The 22935-nt window shown below is 48.5% G+C and overlaps 1 protein-coding gene across 1 annotated transcript in view; it reads right to left on the reverse strand.

The window, feature by feature from the left end:
- The window catches only part of LOC147726514 (molybdopterin synthase catalytic subunit-like), a 111066-nt gene that overhangs the window by 14622 nt on the left and 73509 nt on the right, over positions 1-22935 (reverse strand). The window contains exon 4 of the mRNA XM_086960621.1: positions 17427-17550. Coding sequence (XP_086816747.1) covers positions 17427-17550 — 124 coding nt within the window. The remainder of the gene's footprint in view (positions 1-17426; positions 17551-22935) is intronic.

Here is a 22935-nt window from a genome sequence, read left to right on the forward strand (position 1 = left end):
TCCAGCGTTTTAAGGTCCTTCTCCAGCTTCCTCAATGTGCCTTAATTGTCCCTAAGTACTCCAAAACTCTTAGAGATGCAAAACCCTCTAATCGTAACTTTAAAGGCCTACCATATTGTCTCCACATTGTCAACAGATTCCTTGTTTCTTTGAAAGAAATCTTGGATTTCTTCGCACAGCTCACTGTGAAATAAGGCATTTAATAATGCCGTAGGCTGTAGTCTCCAACTGCATCTGGGAACGTCATAACCTGGCTGTGTAATTGTGAGTTGTACAGGTGAATGATCAGAGAAGGTCCGAGCCAGATGTGTGACGTCTCTAATGGATCGTCCTAGGTCTCGTGAGAGTAAACAATAATCTGAGACCACGTTGTAGCCTGTGTTGTATAGTGTGTACCTTCTCGAGTGGTAGGGTGGGTATGGCGCAATGCGTCGATCAAGCCCCCCTCCTCTACAGCCCCGTGCAGGGCCCCCTGAGCTTTGGTATGATAGTGTGGTGCTGTATTGGATCTGTCTGAAACCGGATTAAGGGCGACATTGAAATCCCCCCCAGATTATGTGGGTGGAACCTATGCTCATAATTTATTTATTTTATTTATTATTATTTTTTTTTATTTAGAAGTTTTCTATAGCGCTAACAAGACCCGAAGGTAGCAGAGCGCTTTACAGTAAAAGGAATGAAAAGGTGGACAAAAAGACACATAACAAATAAAGGTGATCATCAAATGACAATTAGGGGGGAGGAGAAGTTTGTACAGTAGGACTTCTTGGTAATAGGATACAGAGTTATCACATAGTTCTGGGGATAGATGTTGATCCTAGTTACCCAGGACCTAGGGAACGGATGAGGAACAAGGATTTGAGTTGGCTCTTGAATTCCGCATAGGACGGTATGGTTCGGATATGCGGGGGGATAGAGTTCCATATTTTGGGGGCATTTCCTGTGAAGGAGCAGTCCGCAGTTTTCTTCTTTCTGGTTTTTGGTAGGATGAGCAGCAGGGAGTTAGAGCTTCTCAAGATTCTACTTTGGCCAGCTTTTGTGAGTTTGTTTGCCAGGTATTCTGGTTTTCCGGTGTGGAGGGCCTTGTGGGTTAGGCAGGCCGCTCTGAAGGTGCTACGCATATCCACCGGGAGCCATTCAAGTTCTTTGAGTGCAGGGGAGATGTGGTCGGATTTTTTGCATCCTGTGATCATTCTTGCTGCCGCATGCAATGTTGTTTTTGATGGAGCCAGGTGTGATTTGGGGATGCCTGTTAGGATTGAGTTCCCATAGTCCAGTCTAGATAGAACTAGAGATTGCGTGGCTAGTTTAAGGTCCTTGTTGGGAATGAAAGGTTTGATTTTGTTCAGAAGTCTGAGGTTAAAGAATGCGCTTTTTGCCGAGTTCTTAATGTGGTTTGTCAAGGTTAGTTTGGGGTCTAAGGTGAAGCCCAGAGATTTTACGGAATCAGCTAGCGTGAGAGAACCTTTAAGAGCATCGATCAACTTCAGCCACTCGATGATTTGAGGGTTGTCTTCTTTGTTTGAGATGAGAAGAGTTTCGGTCTTGTCGGGATTGAGTTTCAGGTGATTCTTTGTCAGCCAATCTTGAACATCATTTAAGACGGCATTTAGTCTGTGGATGTCGTTAAGTAAAGAGGTTTCCAGGTAGATCTGTGTGTCATCCGCGTAGAGGTGGAAGTGGATATTGGCATTCCTGAGTAGTTTGGCGAGCGGTTCCATATAGATGTTGAAGAGCTGAGGAGAAAGTACTGATCCTTGGGGGACACCCTTATTGACTTGCTGGGATTCGGAGGTGAAGTTCTTCATTTTTATTATTTGCGAGCGGTTGTGTAGAAAGGAGGAAAACCACTCGAGAACTACCTCGCCGAGGCCAGCTCTAACTTGCAGAGTCTTGATGAGGAGCTTATGGTCCACCGTGTCGAAAGCTGCGGATAAATCAAGGAGTATGAGGAGGCAGCATTTGTCAGCGTCAAGGGAACCGTGAATGTCGTCTATGATGTTCAGCATCGCGGTTTCTGTGCTGTGGCCTTGTCTGAAGCAGGATTGGAGGGGGTCTAGGAGATTGATGTTATCCAGATGATGAGTCAATTGCAGGAGAACGCATCGTTCCAGTGTTTTGGCGAGTAGAGGGAGGTTAGATATCGGTCTGAAATTGTTCAAGTCAGTAAAGTCAAGACCGGGTTTTTTCAGCAAAGGGGTGACTTGTCCCATTTTTAGACAGTCGGGGACCACTCCGCTTTGTAGGGAGCTGTTTATGATTTTGCCCCAGATAGGTGCTAAGGTGAGCTTCATTTTTTTGATTAGTGAGGGAGGAATGGGGTCTGAGATGTGAGCTGAAGGTTTGGAGGTCGAGATCAACGAGATTATCTTGGTTTCCTGCACGTGGCGAAAGCTTAGCCAACGGAGTGGGGAGGAGCCGGATGGTAGGGCCTGTGGGATGGCCGCGTTGTTCTTCGGGAGGTGTGAGTTGTTGATGTCTAGAGATAATTCGATTTTTAAGACTTTATCGTTGAAGAAGGTGGCGAAGTTATCGCATAGTTCTTTGGACTCCTGCAGGGGTGAGGGCAGAGGCTTGGATGTTTGACGTCTGATTATGTTGTAGAGCTCCTTAGGTCTGTTTTTGGAATTGGCTAGTGCCTCTCGGAAGAAGCTGGATTTCTTGTTTTTGATATGGTTGTTGTATTTCCTGCGTGCTGTTTTTAGTTGTAAGCGAAGGATGGCTGTTGGGTTGTTTCTCCACTTTCTTTCTTTGGCTCTCAAGGATCTTCTTTCTGCGTTGAGGTCCGCATTGAACCAGGTTCTAGAAGGGGTGGCACAGCTACTTTTGAGCTTTAGTGGAGCTAGATTATCGAGAATGGAGACTAGCTCGGAGTTGTAGTGGTAGATGAGATCATTGGTCGAGAGGTGCAAAGAGTTGTCTGGAAGAAGTGAACTTAGTTGACCTTCTAGAATGTCTTGGGGTACTTGGGAGTGGTTTCTTAACCATTTGGGGGGGTCTTGGGGAGGTTTAAGCGGGATGATGGGGTGATTGATGTGAAATAGGATCATATGATGATCTGACCAGTCAACAGGTAGTTGACCGTGATTGAGTTCTTTTGTGCGATGATGGCGTCCAGTGTGGCTCCTTTGTAGTGTGTCTCCTCAGTGCAATGTTGAGTAAGGTTGTTGTCGGCGAGGAGGCTGGATAGCGATCTGATTAGAGGGTTATGGATTTCGTTCCATCGGAGATTCAGGTCACCAAGAATTATGTTGTTGGAATCACCGAGAGCGTCTTGTGCAATCAGGTTGGATAGTTGATCTCCAAACTCGTTGTTTCTGCCCGAGGGGTGATAGAGTAGATGACACAGTAGAGAGTCGTTGTCTTTGGTTTTGATGACAGTGGATAGACATTCGAATGAGTTGTACTCGAAGGAGGAGGTTTCTGTGATGCTCCAGCTGTCCTTGTGGATGATAGCAAACCCACCTCCTCGTTGATCTATCCTGTCTTTGGAGATCAGGGAGAAACCAGGAGGTACCAGCATGACAAGGCAGGGAGGAGATGCCTTGTTTAGCCAGGTCTCCGTGAGGAACGCAACGTCAATGTCGTGTGTGAGGATAGCTTCGGCTAAGTCCGTTGCATGTAGTGAGGCCGATCTGCAGTTGATTAGGAGGCAGTTGGTGATTTTCTCCTGATTGCTGGTGGTTTTGTCTTTAGCCTCTCTAGGCATAGCGGTGAGGACTGGTGATCTCGGTCGTTTGAGGGTGGGTAGGTCTTTCCGGTAGCTCGTGATTACTTGGATTTTAGATTTAGGTGAAACTGAGATGGTAGGGTCGTAGGTAGTGGCTAGTAAGGCTGCTTCTCTGTCTGACATAGGAGCTTCTGATCTGCGCGGTCTGGAGGTCAGGTGTTTTGAGCCTGCTAGGGAGTGAGAAGAGATAGTGGTCGGGGGCCTGGTGCATGGGGCTCTGGAGTGTTCGGATTTTTTGGGACTGGAAACCAGGTCCTTGGGATAGGGATCGATCGGGTGGGCATTGAGGGCTACTGTTGGCCCCTGGGTGATGTTGGCGAGGAGGGGGGTTCGGAGAGGGGGTTTGTGGGGTTTGCAGGCTATACCGAGGTTAAAAAGGATTTCTATTAAGCCCTGGGTGATAGTGTCAACCTGGTTTTCACGGGCTGTGAGCCACTTTGTTATGGAGTCAATGGGGGGGGTTGTGAGCAGCTGTGGTGGGGCCGAGCGTGTTATAGTTAGAGAGAATGGGTTGAGAGATAGGGATCGGGGTAGTGGGAGGGGGAGGTTTGGGGAGAGGGCTAGGGGGAGGTTTAGACATGGGAGAGATATGGAGAGGGACAGGAGGAGGATTAGACAGGGGAGGTTTGAGAGTTGGGGGGAGACTAGAGGGGAGGCTCGTAGGCTGGGGACAGCCTGTTGGCAGGAAGGTAATTGTCCTAGACGGTGGTCGGTGGCTGTGGCTGGGGGGGGGGGGGGGGTGAGATGGTTAGAGGGCGGGGTAGGGGGTGAGGGTTGGGATTCCTGTTGGTGGTGGATGGGTGGGCGAGGGGGATGAGATATGGCGGGGGAGGGGGAGCCTGGCGGGCTGTGTGTGGATCGAGAAGGGGCATGTCGAGGTCTTCTCTGTCAGCTGAGAGAGTGGTCGGTGAGGGTGTTGAGGCGAGGTGCGGAGGGGTAGGGAGGGCTGACTTGAGAGAGGGAAATAAGGAGTCAAAAGCTTCCAGGTTATCATTGTTGGCTTGTATGAGGACTGTGCCATTGGTGAAGATAGTCACGGTAGTATAACCTCTGCCAGCTGATCTCAACGGAAGAATCGCAGTTAGTTTGCAGCTGTGAGGAGTGGAGGTAGTTTTGGCGATGAACATCCGCGTTCTGATCGTGGAGATCCCATATTCGGGTCTTTCGGTGTGAAATATTAGATCCATCTTCATCGGTCCTATGGAGGTCGAGTGGTAGATGTCAGTGATTAGGGTTTCTTTATGTTTGCGGATGAGTTTCTGCTTGAAAGTGCGTTGAAGCTTTGTAGAGAGGAGGGGGGGAAGATGATGGTGAAGGCATTCCGACTGTAAGGTTTGAAGTGGGCAAGTGGGACTGGAGAGGGAGGAGGAGGCTGGTCCCGGGCCATCGTGGGGATGGAAGAGGGGGGAGGGGAGCCTGATTGAGTTGCGATGTGGGGCTTGGAGCTTCGGTGGCCCAAGGTGGCGATCCGTGGGGTACCAGTAGAGCGAAGAGTAGAGCGAAGAGGGTTAGGCTCCAGGCCTAGGAGGGGGTCTTAAAGCCCGGGTGATTCTGCTTAGGAGTTTGCAGGTAGCCAGGCTCTAATTGGCAGTTGGACCTTTGTGAGCTAGCACCATGGGACTGGTGTGTGATGGAGACTCTGATCAGGAGAGGACATGCAAACTGCCTCCCGGACAAGCACTTTGACAGCCGGAACAGTGCAGGATCTAACCTGACGCCGTTCTATGGTTGCTGTTAGTGAGTTCTACCGGCCCTGATCTTTCTGATAGAACTGCACCCTGTCTGGCGTAAAGGTAGGCTTTAAGTCTCAGGACCTCCTTGGCCGATTTGGGGACAGGTGGTTGTAAGTAGTGGGAGAAGGACGTTCCGTTGCCCCCCTGTTTTGCGCCCCACACGAGTTTAGCAGCCAGTAACTCACAGCGAGGTCAGGCAATGTCCTCCTTGGCCGTCATTTTGAGGTCAGGCACGGGGTCGGCGGTGGTGGGGAACAAAGGGAGCCATTGAAGAGACTTCTCATAACAGTAAAGGTAGTTAGGGCTGTAGTTTGGCGCCCCCGTAGTGGCCGGTACCTTGTCAGGTGGAAGTGGCGGCTCCGGTGGAGGTTCTAGTCAGGCAGCGTCTACTTTGTCCGCCATTTTGAAAAAAGGCGTGGGGTCTGCAAGTGGAGGGGAGCAAGCAGCTTCGGTGAAGGGACTATTTGCTTTAATGATGCTGGTCTGGGCTGTAACTTGGCGCCCACATAGCCGTCCGTGCATTTGCAGGGTGAAGAAAGCGGCTCCGGTGGGGGCTCCGGTCAGGCGATGTCCTTTTCGGCCGCCATTTTGGAGACAGGCGCGGGGATTAGCAGTGCCGAGAGTCACCGGGACTATTAGCTCTAATAATGATGGTCTGGGCTGTAACTTGGCGCCCACATGGCAGTCCGTGACCTTGCAGGGTGAAGAAAGCGGCTCCGGAGATTAGAAAAGAAGTCCGGTGTATCAGTGTTGGGGCCGTACCAGCTTATTATTTTGACCGAATCCCTGCCCAGCCGCCCCCACGCAATTGTGTATCTCCCCTGTTGGTCTAAGATCGTACCTATCGGTGCGAAGGGTGTGCGCCTTTTTATCAGGATAGCAGTGCCTCTCGCATAGGAAGAATATGAAGAGAATATCTTATGGTCTGCCCATTTGCTGGTAAATGTGGTGGGCTTCTGCGGATTGATGTATGTTTCTTGTAGCAAAGCTATGTTTATCTGGTGACGGTCTAGGTGTGCCAGTATCGGTCTGCGCTTTCGCAGGTACCCCTGCCCCCGGACATTCCACATCAGTATCAGACGATGCTGTGTATTCGGTGAGTCAGCCGTGCTCCGTATGTGTGTCCTGTCTCTTATAGTGCATGTCTGCATTTAGTACAATGAGATCAAGAATACACTCCAGTTTTTGTCTGTAGTGCTGTATAATACATTCTTCGAGAATATTGAGGACAAACGCCCCAACCTCCCCCACCCACTGAAGTCTCCCAATCATGCCAGCAATTCCTGCACCTCCCCCACCCTATTCCCACAAACTAATATCAATATAACAGATAAAACAATACTAATCAATATATCTAAAGTGTAGAGATTTGCAAGAGTGATCTCACATATGGGGAACTCTACTGGATGGCGCACAGATACTCCTCGTCCTTCCGGGGTACCGAGATGGATACGTCGATCCCTGTCAGGGTATGAGGGTGCCTGGTATCATACGTCCCATGTTGCCCATCATATGGCTATTATTGCCACAATTTTCAGTTGTCTCACATTACCGAGTTCAAATTATATTTACAATTGTTACGTCAACCAGTAGAGTCTCTTTGGTCTCTGCGCGATGGCCTCCTCTCGTGTATTCGGTCAGTCGGGGTCTGGTGATGCTGGTCTCAGCAAGCCCTCAGGAGTATTCATAGCCGCATTCTGTCGTTTAAGGTGTTTCAAAAACTCTTCAACTTGTAGGGGTTTCGTGTAGAAAGTTTGCTTTCCTTGATAATTGACACTGAGGCGGGTTGGGTAAAGCAAGGCGTAATCTATTTGAGCTTGTCGTCACTTCTGCTTCAAGGGTAGGAATTCACGCCTCTCTTCTTGCACGGTTGCCGTGAAGTCGGGATATATGACGAATGGTAATTCTTCGTAATTCAGTTGTTTCTTCTCCCTGGCTACTCTGAGGGTGACATCTCGGTCCCTGTAATTTAGGATTCGTGCGATAATGGGACGAGGAGTGCTTCCAGGTGGAGGTCTCCGGCCTAAGGAGCGATGAGCCTGCTCCCCTATGAAGTGGGGGGAAAGACATTCCGCCCCCACTACCACCTGCAATAATTTCTCTATGTTGTCCTCCATTTTGCCCGTGTTGGTACTTTGTGGTAGGCCTAGGACTCGAATGTTACTCCTGCGGCTTCTTGCTTCGATGTCCTCGTTCTTCGTGGCTATTACTTTCAGTAACTTATCCCTTTGCATTACTGAGCTCTGTACATGTGCTGTTGCGTCCTCCGCATCCGTTATGCGACGTTCAGTTTCTTTTATTCGCTCTTCATGGCGGTCCAACCTGTGTACAATAGTGTCCATGTGTGTAGTCATGGCATCCATTTTGTTGGCAATAGTGGGTAGGCCTTGCCGAAACCTCCAACAGGATTGCTTTCATGTCCTCGCCTAGGGAGGGGGGGTTCTTGCATTTCAGCTCCACTTTTCGCTTCTGAATGTTGCAGCGGTGCACTTTTTTTAGTATCGAAGTTGAGGTGTGGTTGCCATGCATCGGGTCCATTATTGCAGTCAGCTTGTGTATGTCACCAATCCCTCAGGAGTGGGATTTAGGCACTAGTGAAGGTATTTGTCTGGTTGTCTACCTCGTCTGTGTCCAACATCACAAGTGCTGTGCAATACACTTGGTATGGCAAAGCACCGATCTTACTAGGTATTCACATGAATTAAGTCCAGGTTTAAATAAGTAATCTGTCACACGCCTCTATGTTATGGAGATCTTTAGGGGTTTATAATGTTAGATCTGTCTCTCGGGTTTTGATTGTAGAGGTTAGCTGCAGCGGTGCGCATTGCAGGTGCGATGAGCGTGTGTGCGGAGCTCAGTTGCACAGTAAAATGCCCATGCGGTTTAGCTCACTCGCAGTGTATTGTGTCCACACTGTTACCCGGTTTTTCATGTAGGGCTTCACTGCAAGCGGGCCCTCCATACACTGCGCGGTGTGTCTTTCCATTATGACGCCTCTGCGTAGGAGTTTAGTTTTGAGGGCTATACTATCCGCCACTTTCTACTTCGGATATCCTCCACTGTGACACTGTGCAGTGTCGCTGCAGTACAGCGCTCCCAGTGCCCCTTTGGTAGCCCCGCGGGGATAGCTTACTTATGGTATAGTATCTGTGCGCAGATATGGGGGCCTCGTGTTGAGGACTTCACCGCTAATGGCTGATCCGCAGCCCACTAATTGTTGGTATTGCGCTACGGCTCCAGAGCTTGCTTACATTATTGTCTCTAGGGGATTAGTCACCTGTCTTTCCGTGCTTCCCCTATCCTCCCCATGCATCTTTCAGCGACGCGGTGATAGAGCACTCACCGCACCTCGGCGTTCACTACAGGCACAGTACCGAGGCCTGCATGCCTCGAGGGGACCGCGTCTCTCATGTAGTAGTCCTTGCCTCTCACCAGTTCCAGTCCGCTCAATGCCTCACACCGGTGTGTGTAATATCTGCAGAATGCAGCGCCATTCCAGGACGGATTTTTATCAATCTTTCACAGCTTGATCCTCGTCGCCTGAACATATAAAACCAGCCGTTTGTTTGCATTTACGGCCATCTGGGCAGGATCTTATGTAGGATTACTGCACCAGGCTGCGAGAGCCTCACGTTAGGTCAGCCATTCCGCTTGTGTGCCACCTAGCACCCCCACCAAACCAAGACCTGACCAAGAAGAAGAGGTGAGGCCAGGCTAACCACAGACTAAGAGATAGAGACATGGGGTTTGGGCGATCAGGTGTGCGAGTCATGCTAACCTAGACATGACCCAGGAGTGTGAACTGGAACAGAGACAGTTCGACTACACGCTTCTACGATGACCCACTGGAGTATTTTGAACAAACTGAACACTAACTGTGAAAAAGCTACTTTGCAATCCGAGACCCCAGTCAAATGCCTGCAACCTGGAGTGACGTCACAGCGGGGAACCACGTGGTCCCACTATCCAGGTTTATTTTTTCTATTTGTTGTTTCATTGTTCCAAATAGGGTGTTACTTTTAAGGGGGGGTGGAGAAGCGGGGATAGAGAGATGCATGAGGCGCTTTTTTGCTATGGCAAAGGGTGTGAAAGTGAAGGGGAGAAGATGCGAGTGAAGAACAGACCATTTTTACTTCAGGGGATACAACAATTGGGAGGGGGAGTGGATCAGTGATAGGATATCGATTGCTTCCTGGAATGTGAGGGGCCTGAACTCTATGCCTAAACGCCAAAAGATTTGGAAATACCGGTAAGGTTACCAATTTGATGTTGTGGCCCTCCAGGAGACACATCTTAAGAGACCAGAAGAACTGAGGCTAAGGCACAAAAGCTACTCACTGCTGTACAGATCATCCACCAAAACACTAATGGCATTAATGTTCCAGAACAGCATCAAATTCCAACCGGAAGGGATAAATACAGACAGGGAGGGCCGAGTGGTTATGGTAAAGGGGAAGCTCAGAGGGAGGATTGCCACCTTTGTCTCTCCTTATGTCCCCCAATACGGGCCAAGCAGCCTTTGTGAGTTCACTACTAGATATGGTGGGGGGCTTTGCTGAAGGCCAGATAATTCTGATGGGAGATTTTAACCTTACCTGGCACCAAACAGACAATAGTACCCACTCCCATAGATCTGCGGGATGTAGTTTCCCTAAACCATTAAAACACACATTTCACAGCCTGGGTCTTATGGATGCATGGAGGTCCTCAACCTGGCCACAAAAGAATATACATACTTCTCACAAGTCCAGCAGACATATTCTCGCTGGACTACGTCTTTGTGTCCCAGGGGTTACAGGGCATCCTCCAGGGGGCCAAGATTCTTCCCATTTCACTGTTAGACCACAGCCCTGTCACAGTGTGCCTACATTGGGGGGTGGGGGAGGAGGCGGAGTACAGGGCCCCACAGGTGGTATTTTCCTTTCTCGTTGACATGGGACAGATTACTACGGGATGAGCTGAGGGTAGCAATCTAAGTATTTTCAGAAAAACGACCCAAAAGCAACTGGGATGCTTTCAAAGGGTATTGCGGGGTAAATGCACTGCATTGGTTTCAGCACTGAATAAGCAGAGAGCAGAGGAAAGGGTGGAATTAGAGGCTACTCTTACCCAGACAGAAAGAGAACATAAAAAGAATCCTGCGCGCAGTTTGAAGCGCCAATTGAGTGCACTAAAAGAGAAACTCAGCGCAATATATACTAACAGAGCTGAACCAATCACGGCATTAAAGCCTCATAAGTCACCAGGTACGGACAGTGCATTTTTACAAGACTTGCGCGTCGGAACGGATAGCCCACCTAACAGCAGTATTCAATGAAATAGCGACAGTACAAAAGGTTTCACCGTCCATGGGGGTGGCCTTGATCAAGGTGATACCGAAACCAGCGATGAATCCACAACAATGCACATTTTATAGACCGATCACCTTCCTAAATCTGGACGCCAAACTCTATTTGGCAATCTTGGTGTCTCGCTTAGAGAATCTAAAGCCCAATATTATCCACCAGGATCAATCCAGATTCATAAAAGGGAGGCAAACACACAACAATATACCCAGGACGTTGCATCTTATAGAAAAAGTTTCCAAGTTCTAAGCACCAGCGGTAGTAGTAGGGCCAGATGCAGAAAAGGCCTTCGATAGAGTGGACAGGCATTTTCTGTTCCTCACTCTGGAAAGCTTTGGTTTTGGAGACAAGTTTATCAACATGATTAGAGCTAACTATGTGAGCGCTCGCTCTAGAGTCCAGGTCAACGGAGTGAGCTCGAGTCTCTTCAAACTAGTCCGAGGCACACGAGAGGGGTGCCCTATATCCCCCTTGGAGTTTTCCTCGAGCCACTGTCGGTTCAGCTCCGGGCAACCCCAGACATCCAAGGGATTAGATTTGGGGGAGATGAAGAAAAGGTTTCGCTACTTTCTGAAGATGTCCTGTTGACTCTCACATCCCCCAGAACCTCATTAGTACCTCTCCTGGGGGAGTTGAGGAAATTTGAAGTGGCTGCTCGCTTTCTAGACAATTTGACTAAATCGTCTGCGTTAAACTTAACATTGCCGGATAGAGAGAAGCTACTAATCCAGGGAGAGACCCCGTTCACATGGGCCAAACATAAACTAACGTACTTGGGGATCTAGATCACCCCCGCATAGAGGAGCTGTTTAAGGCAAATTTCCCACCCTTACTCACCCAGGTCCAGCAAAATCTGAAACGTTGGAAACCACTGTTTATATCTTGGCTGGGCCGGGTATACGCAGTCAAAATGACCATCCTCCCCAAACTGCCATATCTGTTCCTAGCACTCCCGACAGACCTGGAAAAAGATTTTTTATCAGGGGCCCGCTCCATGATCTTACGTTACATCTGGCAAAATAGTAGAACGCAATTACCCTTCCATGTCTTGAGGAAGCCAAGGTTTGAAATAGGGAGTGCGGCTGCTGGGGGACTTTCGCCACATCTGGTGGGATTGCCCATCCATTAAACCATTTTAGGAGGAGATTCTGGCCCAAATGAAAGAGAATCTGGGCGTACCCTTTGCTGGGCTCAATAGATGCGACTCTCCTAGGCCTAAGAGACACCACACTAGAACACCAAACCAGGGTGGACAAGGCAATTATGTGGGCATGTATATGGGTAGATAAGAAGGCCATAGAAGCCAACTGGAAGAAGAAAGAGGCCCCAGTGCTGGCACAATGGTACTCATACCTGTGGAGAATGCTCACGATGGAGCGGATGTCAGACATCTTCAGAGAGGACTATAAGAAGTTTGAGTATAAATGGGGCCCCTTGGTGTCGTATCTCACAAAGGGCCTTCCGCTGGAGGTGTGCGCACAGATGTATGATGACACATCAAAGACCATTTCAACGTGGTCGGTTAGATCGCAGTTTGCATGGTGAACGAGGTCTCCTGTGCGCACCCACAAAGAGGACTACACTTTTTTCAGTTTTAGTAACCCTTGGAGGGGAGATCTCAGATCACACTCACCAACAAAAGGAAGGAGGCAACCTAGAGGACACGTAGCAAGAGTCTACTCCACACACCGGGGTATAGCAGGGAGCAAGGATAAGACAGTTACAGCTTTTTCACCACAGGGGAGGGAGGGGGGAAGAGAGGGGAGGTTCTAATAGTTGAGAAAATGTAAATATGATACAACATTGGCTTGCGATACGCAATATAATACTATAACTCCAGCATTTTAGGACATTGTGTATGCTTTAGCAGGGGGAGGCTTGCGGGACAATCTGTGAGGCAGCTTGACTTGTTGTATGAAGATGGAAAAATGTTTTCAATAAATAGAAGTTTGACAAAAAAAAAAAGATGGCTGGAAAGGATGAAAGTTTGAAGAACACGCCTATGGAGATTCAAGTTTGCTTGCCTCACATGCACGGTGTGATTATAGGTATAGTTTAAATGGGGGATATTTTAATTTTCTGACTATTCCTTTGACTTGGTGAATACCTTTTCACTATAAAAACAGTCAAAAAGGTTTGGCAACATAGGGGGTTTGGTGAGCTAGAGCAATGAGGAAACCAATGGGAAGAGAGTAGTGCAGTGATAAGTGTCCAGGGGGTGCTGGGGAATGGATGCGGTGAAGCAGTACAGGATTTAGGAGAGCTATGCAGGTTCTCTGGGAGGCAATGGCTTGTTCAAAGAATGGAAAGCAGATCTGTTTCCGGAGGAGGGGGGTGTGTAACAAATACATGGTCCAGTAAAGAGGGGACAATTTACTTGGTATCCCAGGTTCTGTTTGTGTACGAGTGTGGAGCAGAAGAAGGTGACATTGGTGGAACAAGAGAGGCTGTAAAATGGTGTTCCAAAGAGGATCAGGAGGGGCTTATATCTATCAGATTCTAGGGGAATGGATTGTGATAATATTTCAAATGTTAAAAGCATAAGCTAGTCAATCAATCATAGATCTTTATTCGAATTTATATATAAATCCATAAAAGCAAAAGAACAACTACAAATCACTTGACATGACTTGAATAAGACTGTTTGCAAATACACAAAATTCTAAAAAACAATTAAATACGCAACCTATTAAGCACAAATATTTGTAATACAGAGGGACAAAAGTGGGTGTTACAATCAAGTCAAAATATCCTCTAATGCCAATTTTACAGCTTTATTCCTCTTAAAAACACAATTAATATAACAATAAAAGCCATTAAATGTGTATATACATTTTAAAAATATGACAGTGAAAGTCCTAAGTGTCTAAGGCACTCCATATAGTACAAGGTTTTCATTTCATTCGGTTACTCTATTATTATACATACCTTTTTATGATGTGCTAAAGTGGAAGGTTTTCCTAGTTCTAATACAAGCCCATAAAAACGTGGCTACTGAACAGCTTATAAGAGGCTCTGAGAGCCTTTTTGGAAAAAAAGAGTGCTACAGCGCATTGTTTAAAATTGCAAAGCTTTAAGATGGGAAGAAATTATCATGCACGTTCTATTTTATAAAAAACACAAAATAAAACTATATGGAGATCAGACTGCTTTGATACCTTATCACAAGGACAAGCTGGCAAGTCAGACTGGTTGTACTCGTTTGCTGGGAAAACCAACGTCAAGGGAATTAGGTTCATTTGGAATCTGGTTATAATATATCTATGCTGGGGAATATTGGTGATTCCTAAATAAGAATACTCACCCGCTGGGATTGGGGGTGTTTGTCAATCAATCAATCTATTTGTAGAGCGCGCTATTTACCCGTGAGGGTCTCAAGGCGCTGAGGGGAGGAGGTGTTGGAAGCTTTGCTACTGTTCGAAGAGCCAGGTCTTGAGGAGTCTTCTGAAGACGAGTAGGTCTTCGGTCTGCCGTAGGTGGGTAGGAAGGGTGTTCCAGGCCTTGGCGACGAGGTCGGAGAAGGATCTGCCGCCTGAGGTTGTTCGTTGGATGCGGGGGATGGCGGCGAGGGCGAGGCTGGCGGAGCAGAGCTGGCGGCGAGGGGTGTGGAAGCTGAGTCTGCTGTTCAGGTAGGCTGGTCTGGCGTTGTGGAGTGCTTTGTGTGCGTGGGTGAGGAGTTTGAAGGTGATCCTCTTGTTGACGGGGAGCCAGTGTAGGTTTCTCAGGTGGGGGGTGATGTGGCTGCGCCGGGGGACGTTGATGATCAGTTAGGCGGAGGCATTTTGGATGCGCTGTAGTCGTCGTAGGTGTTTGGCTGGGATTCCGGCGTAGAGTGCGTTGCCATAGTCCAGCCTGCTGCTGACGAGGACCTGTGTCACCGTTCTTCTGGTTTCGGTCGGGATCCACTTGTAGATCCTGCGGAGCATGCGGAGGGTGTTGTAGCAGGAGGAGAAGACGGCGTTGACCTGTTTGGACATGGAGAGGGAGGAGTCGAGGATGAATCCAAGATTGCATGCGTGGTCGGTGGGTGTCGGTACTGTCCCCCAGAGGGGTTGGCCAGCAGTAATCGTCCCAGGCTGAGGGGTTGGGTCCGAGGATGAGGACCTCCGTCTTGTCCGAGTTCAGTTTCAGACGGCTGCTCCTCATCCAGTCGGCGATGGCCTTCATTCCGTCGTGGATGTTGGTTTTGGCAGTGCGTGGGTCCTTGGTGAGGGAGAGGATGAGCTGAGTATCGTTAGCGTAGGAGATGATGTTGAGGTTGTGGTGAGGGGCCAGTTGTGCGAGGGGGGCCATGTAGATGTTGAACAGCGTCGGGCTGATGGAGGAGCCCTGAGGGACGCCACAGATGATGTCAGTGGCTTCGGATCCGAAAGGTGGGAGGCGGACGCTCAGGGATCTGTGGGAGAGGAAGGATGTGGTCCAGTCAAGGGCCTTCTCTTGGATACCGGCTTCTTGGAGGTGTGTTTTTAGAGTGTGATGGCAGACCGTGTCGAAGGCGGCCGAGAGATCCAGGAGGATGTGGGCAGATGTTTTGCTGTTGTCTAATTGGCGCCTGATGTCGTCTGTGGCGGTGATGAGGGCTTTCTCGGTACTGTGGCGGTGCAATGGCTGCGTCTGCCTTGTTAAATATGTGGTGTGGGCACGGGTCTGTCGGTGATCCTGAGTGGATGGAGTTCATGACCTTGCGTGTCTCGACGTCGCTGACGTTGGACCAGGAGGTCAGGCGGTTGGTGCTGTTGGTGTTCGGGAGAGGGGTGGAGTCTGGCGTGGTCGGGTTGGTCATGGTGTTGAAACCTTCGTGGATGTCGGCGATCTAGTGGTGGAAGAAGATGGCCAGTGAGTCGCACAGTTCCTGTGAGGGCGGGATGTCGTTGGTGTTGGCGCTGGGGTTGGAGAGTTCTTTTACAATGTGGAAGAGCTCTTTGCTGTTGTGTGCATTGTTATCCAGGCGGTCTTTGAAGGAGGATCTCTTGGCTGATCTGATGAGGTGGTGGTGTCTGTGGGTGGCGTCCTTGAGGGCTGCGTGGTTGTCCGGTGTGCGTTCATGGAGCCATTTCTTCTCCAGTTTCCGGCGTGCGTGCTTGGAGGCCAGGAGCTCGTCGGTGAACCAGGTGGCTCTCTTGCTGGTGTGGTTGTTGGAGGGTTTCTTCAGTGGGGCGAGGGTGTTGGCACAGTCGTTGATGCACTGTCTGAGGTTGCGGGCTGCGGCGTCTGGGTTGGTGGGGTCGGTGGGTGGGTTCTTGGAGAGGGTGGTGATCAGCTGATCTTCGGTGACTTTGCTCCAGCAGCGGCGAGACAGCTGTTGGGTGCGATGGTGCGTGGTTGGTTTTTTGAAGGTGAAGTGAATGCAGCGGTGGTCAGTCCAGTGGGGTTCGGTTGTGTGGTCGAAGGTGACGTGGGTGCTTGTGGAGAAGATGGCGTCCAGCGTGTGGCCGCCGGCGTGGGTGGGCGCGGTGACGAGTTGTCTGAGGCCGAGGTTGGCGAGGTCGTCGATCAGCGTTGAGGAGTTGGCGCTGTTGTGGTTCTCGAGGTGGAAGTTCAGGTCCCCGAGGAGGATGTAGTCCGTGGAGGGGAGTGCGTGGGAGCTGGCGAGGTCGGCAATGGATTCGCTGAAGCGGGCCCAGGGTCCGGGGGGTCTGTAGATGAGAGTTCCTCTGAGGGTGGTGTTGGGGTCGGTGTGGATCCGGAAGTGCAAAACTGGCCCCCACCCCTCTGGCCCACCGGGGAAATGCTTGGTGCCCACTATGGCACTGCTCTCGGTCCTCCGCAGACAATACAGGGAATTGTAAGCGAGCCAAGAAGGCCTCCATCTGCTCCAATGTGGCTCCCTGCTCCGCGGAGGGAGACGTAGAAGGAAGAGAACCAGGAGGAAAGATCAGAAAGATGGACGATGGGAGCACCTGCAGGATCACGGATGCTGAAATGGCGAGCTGCGGCTCCCTCTGGCTCAGCTGGGCTCCCAGAAGCCGATCCGCCTTCTCACCATGATCATAAAATCGCCACTGCAGTTTAACCAGCGCCTTACTGGCGGCAGTCGACGAAAAGTAGGAATTCAGACAGATTTTAGTAATTTACAGCTGCCGAAAGAGGGAGGGTGTGGGGGAGGCTGTGTATTGGGTTGTAGCAGTGTGTATTTCCTGCTCCAGCACATCTCGGGCCTCACAGTTGCCCCTGGTGCCCCCAAGTGTCGCTTTACCGGCAGCCCGTAACATCCTGTGAGTGAGGGGGTACGGAGCACACATTATCGGAGAAGTAGGACCGTGCATGGTTACACAATGGGGCCTTCCCCTTATGTTGCAGGTAGGCGAAAGCCTTCATGTGCCAGCGGCGAGGGAGGAGGTCATGGCCGATGTACAGCCCCAGCAACACTGGGCAATGGTCCCAACGCCTGCCTCCAGAATGGCACAGGAGGTCCTGGCCATGTAGCAGTAAGTAATCAATCCGGCAGTGAGTCCAGTGCGGACAGGAGAGGTAGGTGTATTCCCGATCCCCGGGGGTGCGTCAACCACCACACATCTACCAGGGGATGCAGCCGCCAGGTCCCCCAAAAGGCCCGTTTCCATCGGTTGTGCTGGTACTCCCGGCTGAGTCAGGTAATTTACACAAACGTTATCTCACCTTTTTCCAGATTGGAACTGTGGCCTTCAAGGTGTCAATGCAGTAGTGTACGGCTTCTAACGACTCTCTTCTATGCGGCGAGGAAACAGCAATAATCACACTTGCTTCCGTAATAGGCACTAAACTGAAATATTAAAAAGAAAACAATGTGTCAAAAAGAAAAACGACACTACGTTAGTAAAACCACGACAATAAACATTCTAAGCGCAATTCAGTGTATGTACCTTACCATTTTCGAGGACATTTAGGTTTCATCAGCGGCACATTGTTTTATTTCAGTAATGCAAAATAATTGCGATCCATTGTTGAATTCACACAAAATTCAATATTACAATGTAGATGTATATTTACAAGGCTGATGTTCAAAATGGAACAGTAACAGAGGAGTAGCAAAATAAATAACCAAATGAACTTAAATTAGGAGTTTTTTTATGGCCAGAAGTAATGGTCATGGTAGGAGCAATCATGTTTGCCTTATTTATGTCCGGCGTTAGCCGGGAACTTTTGATTTTAATACAATTATGAAACGAATATACTTTTTTATGATGCCTTTCAACCAGTATTTTTAGGTCTAGCCGAGCTATTGCGTAAGCAATCGCTATACGAGAAATTATGTAGGAGCTCCAGGAAAGCCTAACAAGAAGGCTTTGGAATGCGGATTATGGCCAGTGCATGTGCGCCGGGCGCGCACGTACCATTTGTTTTTCCCCCATCAGACTTGAAAGTAACCTGCTTGCACACCACCATTTGTCTGAGCCTTGGCATCAGACTTCAAAGGAAGCCGCTCCCCCACCCACCCCCCCCCCCCCCACATCAGACTTCAAAGGAATGCGCTCCCGAACTTGCTGGCCTCGCTCTCCTGAGCCTTTATTTATTTGTTCTTTGTTGTGTCTCTCTACCCTCAGACTACTGTCCCACCACCTCCCTCCCACCTCCAGGGAAGCCCGCAGTGCCCCCACCTCCCTCCCACCACCAGCCATGCCCTCCCACCTCTAGCGATGCCCGCAGTGCCCTCCCACCTCACTCCCACCTCCAGCCATGCCCTCCCAGCTCTAGCGATGCCCGTAGTTCCCTCCCACCTCACTCCCGCACGGGTCCTTTGGCACTCCTAACGCTCAATCACCCACCAAGTGCTCTTTCAGAAAATTTGCAGAGGGCAGGGTCATGTGCACTAGTGACACAGGAATGAAAAGTCACCCGAGTGCTCAAAAGCGCACAACTACAACTAAAGTTCTATATATAGAAAAAATAGTGCGTTTGAAAGTAGTTTGCATAGAGGCTTCAACACTGGTTGCTGACATCTGGTGTGGGCAGGTTGAATCGTGTGAGCGCAGACGCTGCCTTTTATCCTTCTAAGTTTGATGAATTGACATTGTTAGGTAATTACAGCGCATTGACATCCCAAGGTCTGCGGTATTCTGGAGTTTGTGAAGACGAAAGGTATGAGATTGTACAGTGGAATGCTGAACAGTTTAATGAATTTGTGAGCGCCAAGATCTGTACAGGGGTTATATATATAGCCTCGTTGATCATTCTGTGTTTTTTTGGGAAATGCAAAGAATATATTTGAAATGCGGCTCTTATTTAATTCTGCTGAGTCTTTACAACATGAGAGCAAAGGCTGAGTTTCAAATTATAATATCAATAACTCGTCTTTTATATAACACTTCATACCACATTCCTAACGTGTCTAAGCGCTGTTACTTTTAATTAAATGATACTTGTGCACTAGTGACATGGGAATGAAAAGTCATGCGAGAGCTCAAAAGCACACAACTACAAAGAAAGTTCCATATATATATTAAACAATAGTGTGTTTCAAAGTAGTTTGCTTAAGTCCCGGGAGGGGGGAACAGCAGACAGCTGCCATGATTTGTTTCCTTGTGGGGAACATTCCCTCAAGCAATCGGTTTAACAGTCCGGCAGGAAGGACTTTGATCACTATCTGTGTCACCATCTTTTGTTAATCTAGGAGCAGGAGCCCCAAACCTAAACATTGATTGCTTTTCACCACATGCTGACACACTTAACACTTTCTGCATGCCGTCGGCACTTTCACTTTAATTTGATTCGCAATGGCGGGCGCCGCACACACCATTTTCGGAACGTTGCCCTTGAGCAATGGCAGCCGCTTTTCAATTTTATTTTCTGCGTGCCTTCACTTATGTTTCGCAATGCCCTGCTTTCCTGACACAATATGATCCGGACTTTAGGCTTATAGTCATTCACATGGGGGGGCTGTCCCCAATTTTCCACTTAGTCAAATACATTTTGAGTGTTTCTTAAGATCGCTCAGGGACACATAACTTACAACTGTCTCGGGCTCCATGTGAAGTAATTATCTTCAGCTCCAGGAACACGGACACAAAGCTACAGATCTACTTTGAAGGAATTTTTTTTTGGGTTCCTCAGTTGCATTGCTGAGTTCTGAATCACATTTATACTAAATGATAAGGGAGTAAGCGGAAGTCATACCAGGGTTAATCAATAACAAAAATACACCTAAATGTTATGCCCATATCCATTAAAATCACTCATACTGAACAAAACGAAATTCACCATGCATACCAAAACAAATATGTTTATCTATCTATCTATCGCCCTCACTCTATCTATCTATCTATCCATCATCTATCGCCCTCACTATATCTCTCTACCTATCACCCTCACTCTATCACCCTCACTCTATCTATCTATCGCCCTACCTCTATGTATCTATCTATCTATCGCCCTCACTCTATCGCCCTCACTCTATCACCCTCACTCTATCACCCTCACTCTATCTATGCATCTTTCGCCCTAACTCTATCTCTCTATCACCCTCACTCTATCGCCCTCACTCTATCGCCCTCACTCTATCGCCCTCACTCTATCGCCCTCACTCTATCTATCGACCTCACTCTATCGACCTCACTCTGTCTATCGACCTCACTCTATGTATCTATCTATCTATCGCTCTCACTCTATCTATTGCCCTCACTCCATCTATCTTTTTTTATATATAGGGCAAACTTGACCCGAACCGAATCGGGTATCAAAGCGCTTTACATAGCACCAGTTACGTTACATGAGGACACACATTCATTTTTGTTAGGCACGGGGAGATTAAGTGATTTGCCCAGAATCACAGTCTATCACCCTCACTCTATCCATTGCATCACCACAGCATCACTCAGCACCACCACAGCATCACTCAGGGGCACCACAACATCAATCTGTGCAACCATTCAACAACAAATGGTTCAAATATGTTCTCTCAATGTTTCAAGCATAATTACAAATGTCACAAAAAGATGTTAATATTTCACTTCTGTTCTTTGATTTTCGTCACAGTAAAATACACTGAACATAATCTACACAAAAGTTATATACAAACGTTTAAGCTATTGGCATTATAAATTACAATAACTTTTATTTAAGTTTTAATTATTAAAAAAATTAAAAGCCATTGTTATTTGTAATATCAATACATCTTAGTCACGTAAAAACAACACATACTGCATTACAAATGCTATAGGTGTCACATTTGCAAAAGTTAAAACTATTGGCATTGTAAATGACAAAGCTAATAATTTCGCTATTTTCAAAACCAACACATAAATAAAAAAAATTCATTTACAATACCAATAGTTCAAACTTTCCTAATGCAAGACCTATTGCATTGCAAATGCTTGTTTTATCCATCGTCTGTTGTCCCATTATCGTTTTAATTCTTCCCACCAGAGGAAGGATGTTAGACCCGGGATCCCTAGTTGGCTGAGGTAGGTATCTTAGGCCAAATAGGGACCCATGTTTACACGTCAGGGAAAGGAAGGACACCTTCTCAGATAACCCCCACTGACACCTTGGTAGCTTGGGACGAGCAGCCAGGCTTATCTTCAAGGCAAATGTGCAAAGTATTTGCCACCACGCTCACAGCAACCTAAAGATGACACCACAAATGGACTCCACACGAGTTTCATAAAAAAAGAGTATACATTTATATAAAAAGATATACAATAAAACTACACAATATAAATCCAACGTATGCGTATTTATGATATTCCTCCTGGCCGGTTGTTAGGCCAGCCAGTCCTTGTAGGTTCTGGCGATATTAATGAGCACTTCTAAACGTTCCACTGTAGCCCTAATACAATGTTATGCAGTTCGTAATGCTAATATCAGGCACTTTCCAATGTAAAAATAATGCAATGCGTAACGCAACATCATGCACTCTGCAATGTAAGAATAATGCAATGTGTAACACAACAATCAGGTACTTCGTTATGCAGAATAATGCAATGCCTAACACACTAATTAGGTAGTTTGTTATGCAGAAATATTGCTATGTGTAATACACTAATCAGGTAGTTCGTTATGCAGGAATAATCAATGCGTAATACCCTAATCAGGTAGTTTGCGATGCAGAAATGATGCAATGTGTAATACGACAATCAGGTACTTCGTTACGCCGAAATAATGCAATTTGTAATACACTCCAGCACCGATCTCGGTGCCTTAGGCTGTCTCTCCACTACTCCTGCTGACTCGTAGTCAGCATCTGTCAACAGCTGCCCCCAACACAGGTATGGCGTAACAAAAAGTGCAGCTCCGGACCTCCGGCCCGGTGCTGCTACTCCCTTGGCTAATATGGGCCGCAATACGAGCCGAAGCAGAGGCTCGCTCTGACGTAATGAGAGAGGCTGAGAGCGGCTCCCTCCGAGCCCGCACCCTGCCTCAGGCGTCGGCACACGTTACCTGGGGGATGAATGCTTTATCTCCTTTCCTCGTCCAGAGACTGGGCCTCCGATGCAATCTTTTTGAATTCCGGGCAGTGGAACTCAGGCCCTCCTTCGACGAGGTTGGCTCAAGGTCCCGCTCTGGCAACGGCGGGCTCGGGCCGGCGGCTCAGCTCCTCCGGTTTTGCCAGTCCGGGACACTACAAAGATCTCAGGCTGCCACAGGGCACACGCACACAGCGTCGCTGAGACTCACTTGAGCTTCGGGTGCACAATCACAGGGCACTCCTCACGAAGGTCTCAGGCTGCATGAAGCACACAGCATCGCTGAGACTCACTTGAACTCTGGGTGCACGATAACAAGGCAATCCTCATGAAGGTCTCAGGCTGCACAAATCACACGCACACAGCGTCGCTGAGACTCACTTGGACTCCAGGGGCACACGATCACAGAACAATCCTCACAACGAGCTCAGGCTGTAAAAAGCACAGGCACACAGCGTCGCTGAGACTCGCTTGGACTCCAGGTGCCCACAATCACAGGGCACTCCTTACGAGAGTCTCAGTCTGCACAAAGCACATGCACTCAGCGTCGCTGAGACTCTCCTGGAAACTTTTGCGTTCCTGAGTTTCCGCAACAGGGAGCCAGCTCACCTCAGGCCCTTGGGGATAAGTTACTTCAAGGCACAGCAAAGCCCTTTCTGGTTAATACAGCAAACAGCAGGCCAGCCCCAGAACACACAGAAAGGGTGAGTCCTTTCCTTCAGTCTCTTCAGTTATTTCAACCTTGG

The sequence above is a fragment of the Lissotriton vulgaris genome, chromosome 3_1 (genome assembly GCF_964263255.1).
Source record: "Lissotriton vulgaris chromosome 3_1, aLisVul1.2, whole genome shotgun sequence".
NCBI lineage: Eukaryota > Metazoa > Chordata > Amphibia > Caudata > Salamandridae > Lissotriton > Lissotriton vulgaris.